Source organism: Artemia franciscana, chromosome 7 (assembly GCF_032884065.1).
Source record: "Artemia franciscana chromosome 7, ASM3288406v1, whole genome shotgun sequence".
In the NCBI taxonomy this organism is placed as follows: Eukaryota; Metazoa; Arthropoda; class Branchiopoda; order Anostraca; family Artemiidae; genus Artemia; species Artemia franciscana.
In genome coordinates, this window is record NC_088869.1 from 16,738,042 (window position 1) to 16,745,690 (window position 7,649).

Here is a 7,649-nt window from a genome sequence, read left to right on the forward strand (position 1 = left end):
ATTCCATATTTACATACCATTTCATATATAGGTTTATGCGTTAAGTTTTTCGAATTGAATTTATAATAATAGGAGAAGAAAGGGAATTTACGAATACATAATTTGCTTGTGAGTCTGTAAATTAAGTATGTTCATTTGATTTATGGCTATTTAAATTATTTAGGGATGACCAATAATTTAGCGGATAAAAAAGGTTTGGAAATCAAAACTATAGAAATTCTTTGGACAAGAACTAACTTTTTCACAATTTTCTTTTTATTCAGCGCTGACAACCATACATGTATTGCATATAAAATGGTGTATTCAATAGCAGCTATATATAACTATTATAGGGCAAATGGTTTAAGACCCCAAGTGGTTCTGGCGGCACACAATAATTTTGTTGAATATTATCTGGCGAGTTTTACTTTATTTTCAACTTGGTCATTTCAAAGCAATTAAATCCAAAAGTACTTTCAAAATGTTTATTCCAATGTTATTCAATCCAAAAGTAAATATCCTGTTTTGACCTATTTTGACTACCATTGGATTCCCACAAAAAAGAATGGCCATTTCAATTCCCACACAGGATCTTAGCTCCCTCCAGCTCTGGTATACGAGGTCAGGATCATCTTTTATAAAATTTTGCCTATTATTATTATAAATGTTTGCCACTGTATAAACCGCGCCATCTATTCTAACACACTTTTCTAGAACGACTTCTAAATTTATCATATCACTAGTTAAATCTAAAATATATGTTATTAGGAAATAATCTTCATTTATCAAAATGGCTAGTCCTGCACCATTTGACTTCCTGTTTTTTCCGTCTATTCTGGCCAACTCATATCCCTTTAAATTGGTAATAGTTAGGTTGGACCATCATGTCTCCTGTAAACACACTATCGTAGGGTTTTCATCACTTAACACCTTTTTGAATTCAACTAATTTTGTTTTATTGAAGCTGTTGCAGTTTAATTGCCAAAATTTCATTTTGCTGTTTCTGGTGACGCTACTATCTTGGTTATCCTGACTAGTCCCTTGATTCATTCCAGGTTGTTAGTAAAAATTCTTCTATTCCAGACAGTGGTGCCATTTCAGAAAACCTTAGGGGGGGGCCAAAAATCGATTTTGGGCCCCCATCCAGCCTTAAAAATTTAAAAATTTTCGAACATGCCTTTAGGTACCGTACTACCTTTGGGGTTCGCATTTTGCAGCTTATTTAGGGACCAAAAACGGTACCAAAATAGAACATTTACTGTATAAATCAGAAACTTACGTACAGTTACTTCAGCAATGGATATCTCCTTTGCTTCATTTTTGCGAAGTCGTCGACAAGCTTCTCAAAATTGAGCTCCTTCACTGCAGCTTTCTCAGAGGATATAAGCAGCAAATGCGAAAGTCGCTCGTTTTCCATCGTTGTCCGGAGGTAGTCCTTCACAAACGTCAACACAGAGAAAAAACGTTCATTTGAGCACGTTGTGAGCGGGAGTGTGAGGACTACCCTGACGACCTTAAGAAGCTCAGAATAAGCTTCTTTCAATCCTCCGAGGCGTTCGAAGACATCTAAAGCGTTTGCCGGTTTCTGTGGAAGCTGCGACACAAATGCACGAGCTATTAAAGCTTGACACTTCAGCTGCATAGTATCGATTCCCACCTGATCGAAGTATGTCGCGATCACAAGAAGTAAATCTGAGTCCATAAAATCTTTGGATTTGGGGTTAAGGCAACGTTTGGCTTCTAGCACTGGCAGCTGGACAGAAAAACACTCTTCAAACTCATTTAACACTCTGTCCAAAACCTCGTAGAACTCTCTCCGCATTTTGTCTTCCGTTGTTGTGCTTTCGGAGTCAATGTTGTGCTTTCCAATTGTTGTTGTCGTCAAATAGTCTCTTAGTCTTCCGGATATCTTCTGAACTCGTTTTGATTTAACAGGTATGGCTGAAGAGAGAGCACTTGTTTCCGACAGATCAGCTCCGACATTAATGGCCATCTCTTTAGACTTGCCGTATAGGACACGAAAATACTCGTCATCACGCATTTTCCTAAGTTCGTTCTTTGTTGCACTGATTAAAGTGCAAGCTTCTGAGATGACCAGATCTGCTGCCTGTAGTTGTTCAGAAAGAAGGTTTATCACTGCAAGAACTTCGTGAATGACATGCAAACTGAATATGAAGGGAAACGACTCTAGCTGGTTCTTAAGGCCCGTAGCTTCTGCCGCTGCCTCCCTGTCAGAAGATTCTTGAACTACTGACAGAACTGCGAGTATGCAGTCATATCTAACCAGGATCTTAGCCACTGATCTATACCAGTAAGACCAACGTGTCACTACTGTCCTTTCAAGCGTTAGCACAGGCACATTGGCAGTTTTCTGGGCTTCGACGAACAACTGGTATCGAGTGTTGCTGTTGGAGACGAAACTGTAAACTGTTTGCAAAACTGAAAATACTGATGAAATTCTTTGTATTTTCTGCATACAATCGCCAATGACAAGGTTAAGTCTATGGGAATGACAGTGTGTGTACACCGCTTGTAGTGCTTTTTCCCGGAGACGGGCCTGTACTCCTGAAAAGTGTCCGCTCATTACACTGGCCCCGTCATAGCACTGTCCAACACACTTTGACCAGTCAAGGCGGATACCCTTTATTTCGTTGTAAATGAAGTCGGCCAAACTCTCAGCGTCAACCTTGCGCATGTGGTAGCAACCTATGGCCCTTTCTTTGATTTTTAGGTCATGAACATAGCGCACTAAGATTGCGAGTTGTTCCTTTTTCGAGAGGTCTTTTGTCTCGTCAGCAAGAACGGCAAAATATTTTGCTTCTCTGACTTCTTTCGCGATAGAGCTTTTGATTTCATTTCCTATGACCTCAATGTAGTCGTTTTGGTACTCGTGTGACATGTAATGGCCATAGGCCTTACGAGAGTTTTTCATCAAGTCCGGGTTGATTTCTGTTAAAAGATGTACTGTCTCTACGAAATTCCCTTGATTGGCACTAGACTCCCCTTCATCATGGCCACGAAACGCAAGACCTTGCCGTCCAAGTAATGCTGTAGTTTTTAGTAGAGCTTTTACGTACTGTCTATTCTCTAGTATTTCCTTTTCGCGTTCTTTGGAGAGGCATGGCGCAACAGATTCGGCCGCCTTCGTCTCAATAGCTTTAAACTGAGTCAAAGAAATGGTACATGCTTTGTGTCGGTCGCTGTTTTCGTGCTGCCGTATCAGTTCAGAAATGTCTTTCCACTTTCTAAATCCTACGTCAATGAATGCTCTAGCTCCATACCTTTCGCCAGATCTTAGCGAAGATCCACTGAAATGTCGGCAATTGAAACAGAACACCGAGTCCTGTTCTTTCGAATATTCGAGCCATGGGTATGCCAAGAAATAGGAGCTGTTAAATTTTCGTGTGCGATTCCCGATGGTAGTGGCGGGATAGTCAGTCAAAACTGGTTGGTAGGGGTTATCATACGGGTTCACGGACAAATCGGTACTGATCGTTCTGGAAGCCATTTCCTCCGTTTGTGGTTCGCGCAGGTTTGTCTCCTCAGAAATGTGTCTCACGTCCAGGGTCTGCTCGTTTGTCGTTAAAACTTCGGTTGCCGATGGGTTGTCCCTTGACGTCCCAGCATCACTATCCTACAGAGTAATCAAGTTTTAATTAAAAACAAATTAAAAGTGATGTCCCAGTTACTTCTTTTACCAGTACTTCACCGATAGTTATATTTCTAGTTTACTAAATACTCGACAAAATTTGCAACTTGGATGTGTCCTCTTGTAAATTATTAAGTTTCATCCAGATGGGATAGTTATTCGAAGTATCAAAGAATAGGTCGCTGAGTATTCTTTTTTTATGGCACTTGCCCTTCGGCCAAGTGCCATATAGCGATCGCAATTTCTGTCCGTTCGTCGGTCTGTCCAGGTTTTGCTAGTTCGGGCACTTCCATATACGCTAGGACGATGAAACTTGGCAGGCATATCAGGGACCCCAAATGATTAAGTTGGAAATAGTCACTTACCCGATCCGAGCATCGTGGGGGGAGTGGAGGGAGGGGGAATCTGGAATCTTGAGGTATTTGCTACTTTTGAACGGGTAATCGGATCTTAATGAAACTTGATATTTAGACCTCGTGTCTCAGACATCCCACTTCAAATCCGGACCGGATCCGGTGACTTTCGGGGGAGTTAGAGGGGGGGACCGGAAATATTGGGAAACGCTTATAGACTGGAGGGATCGGGGTGAAACTTGGTCGGAAGAAGAGTCATAAGTCCTAGATACGTCATTAACATAACTGGACTGGATCCGGGTACTGTTGGGGACTTGGGGGGGGGGGGGTCCGGATTTCATATGAGCTCTTAGCTCTTGTTCATAGTGAGTTTACACATAAACTATTATTTTTGTGATTATGCTAGTTTTAACATTTAGTCCTTTTATATTAGTCCTATAGGTACTTTTTGGCATTCAGGCGTCATTATTGCCCAAATTATTATAATGATAAGTAGGTTGAAAGGCTAATTGAAATTGGATTAGTATAATAATATTTTGCTCTTGTATGTAGTCTAACCTATTTATTTGACTAGATCTTCTAAGGCTTTATTTCCATTTTTGAGACAGTTAGAAATCTACATTTTATTGGATCAAAGCCGTTACATGTGATTTTTGATGCTTGCCGTACATCGCGTAATTTGAGCTAAAACGATGAATCATGGAATGAATCTTTGACTCTGTTTACTTCACAGTATTTAGTTGAGGGTATTAGCGTTTTTGTCGAACAACTTTTTTAATATAAACTACAGAAATCACCCTTAGTTAATTATTATCTTCAAGGAACAGCTCTATTCCATTGGCAATAAAAGAGGAGATAAAAGAATCAAATAAAAGAATCAAAAGGAGATTAATCAAATAAAATAAAAGAGGAGATTAATTCAATACGGAATGTTTGAAAAGGCCATTCTGGCAATTTTACATATGCTGAGAACTCAAATGTGGGTTATGCTGAGAGCTCTTATTTAAAATTCCGACAAGATCTGTTGACATTGGGGGGTGGTGGAGGGGGAAACTGGAAATCTTGGAAAGCGCTTAGAGTGGAGAAATTGGGATGAAACTTAGTGAGTAGAATAAACAAATGTTGTAGATACGTGATTGACGTAACCGTAATGGATCCGCTCTCTTTGGAGAAGTTAGGGGGTGGGATTCAGTGCTTTGGCGAGTTTGGTGCTTCTGGACGTGCTAGGACGATGAAAATTAGTGGGCGTGTCAGGGAGCTGCATAAATTGACTTTATAAAGTCGTTTTCTAGATTAGACCATCTGGGGGGCTAAAGGGAGAGGAAAAGTAAGAAAAAAATTAGGTATTTATAACTTACGAGTGAGTGATCGGATCTTAATGAATTTTGATATTTAGAAGGGCCTCGTGACTCACAGCTTTTATTTTAAATCCCAACCGGCATTAAGCCTCTGATTTTCTTTTTAAATCAATCTATTGATTCTTAGAATTTTGCTAGAGCTCTTACCAAAGTGAACAGATCCGTTCCAATTATGTCAATCACGTATCTATAGCTTGTGCTTATTATTCCCATCAAGTTTCATCGTGATCCCCCCACACTAAGCGTTTTCAAAGTTTTTAGACCCCCCCCCAATTCCACCCCACTTTAATGACTCTGGATCCGGTCAGAACTTAAAGTAAGAGATCCGATTTAGGAGGTTCTTCTAAATATGAAATTTCATTAAGATCCGATCACTCCATCGTAAGTTAAAAATACCTAATTTTGTCTAATTTTTCAGAATTAACCCTCCCCCACCCAACTCCGCCAAATAGAGCAGATCCGTTCCGTTTATGTAAATCACGTATCTAGGACAACTGCTTATTTTTTCCACCAAGTTTCATACTGATCCCTCCACTCTAAGCGTTCTCCAAGATTTTAGGTCCCCCCTCCAACTCCCCCAAATGTCACCAAATCCGATCCAGATTTAAGATAACAGCTCTGAGACATGATATCCTTCTAAATATCAAATTTCATTCAGATTCGACCACCCGTTGGTAAGTTAGAAATACTTCATTTTTTCTATTTCTTCCGATTTGACCGCCCACCCCCCACTCCCCCCAGATGGTCGAATCAGAGAAACAATTTTTAATTTAATCTGGTCTATACGCCTGCCAAATTTCATCGTCTTAGCTTACCTAGAAATGCCTAAAGTAGCAAAACCGGGACCGACAGACCAACAGAATTTGCGATCGCTATATGTCACTTGGTAGATATCAAGTGCCATAAGAACTAGGACGTGAATTGTACATAATTAACATAGAAAACAACACAAAATTTAGAGCAAGCAACAACAAAAAACATAATCAATTCAACTACGAAGCTATAATCAATTGGTTCGTGGTAACTAACTTCAAGTAAAAAACGACGCGGCTCAATAGTAACCGAAACTCTAAAACACGGAATTTTGATACCTATAGAAGCATCAAAAGAATCAGATTTGTACGCTAATTTCAAATATATAAGTTGTATCAAATTTAGTTTTACCCATCAAAAGTTACGAGCCTGAGAAAATTTGTCTTATGTCCGAAAAAAGGGAAACACCCCCCCCCCCTGAAAGTAATATAACCTTAACGAAAATCTCACCATTTAATTCAGCGCATCACTGAACTTTACTGCAGGAGTTTCAAGCTCCTATCTGCTAAAATGAGGAATTTTGGATTTTTTTTGCCAGAAGAAAGATCAAGGACGCGTGTTATTTTTTTTCCAGGGGTGATCGTATTGACCAAGTTGTCCTAGAATATCGCAAGAGGGCTCATTCAAAGGTAAATTAAAAGTTCTAGTGCCCTTTTTCAAATGACCAAAAATTTGGAGAGCAACTAGGCCCCATCCCACCCTCTTTTAACCCTAAGTCACCTGATCAAAATTTTGAAACAGCCATTTTGTTTAATATATTTGAAAAATCTAATAAATATGTCTTTAAAGATGTCTTAATTGTCCAAAGTCTCTGGGGGAAGGTGTTCAATTTGTGGACTTTGCCCTTTTTTATAAATAGTATAGGTAATTGCGAAGTATACAGACGTTTTCAGTTTTTTTTCTGGTGGGGGGGCAGCTCGAGCAGAGGAGGTTATGTAGGAGGATCTTTCCATGGAGAAACTTTTCATAGGGGAGCTGAATTTTCGATCAAGGGGGCACTGGATTTCCAAGCATTATTAAAAAAAGAATAAGAAATTAAATGAAAAAAAAGTTTCTTCACCTAAAAGTAAGGAGCAGGATTGAAACTTAAAACGAAAAGAAATTATTACATATGAGAAGGTTCACCTTTTCGTCAATACCTCGCTCTTTAAGCTAAAGTTTTTTTTTTTAGTACTTTCAAAAGAGATATTTATTCTAATCAAACGGCCTTTGAGATTCAGGAGTCATTCTTAAAGAATTGGAACCAAATTTGAACAGCGTAAAGAGCGAGTATTGACAAGGGGGTGAACCCCTTCATATTCTTAAAAATTGCTATCCGTTTTGAGCTTTAATGTTTCTTCTTACATTCAGTTGAAAAAACATGTCTTTTTTATTTCATTCAATTAAGTCCAATGTGCTATTCAATTTTATGTTTTGTAGGTTTTTATAGGTTTTATAGGTTTCTATGATACACTTCTTTATTTATTTTTTTGTTTACGTAGGATTACCTTGCAAAGC

General features: G+C 39.0%; 1 protein-coding gene across 1 annotated transcript in view; it reads right to left on the reverse strand.

The window, feature by feature from the left end:
* Positions 1 to 1,264: 1,264 nt before the first annotated feature.
* Positions 1,265 to 7,649, reverse strand: part of LOC136029612 (zinc finger MYM-type protein 1-like) — a 49,828-nt gene continuing 43,443 nt past the window's right edge. Inside the window, exon 4 of the mRNA XM_065708116.1 lies at positions 1,265 to 3,613. Coding sequence (XP_065564188.1) covers positions 1,265 to 3,613 — 2,349 coding nt within the window. The remainder of the gene's footprint in view (positions 3,614 to 7,649) is intronic.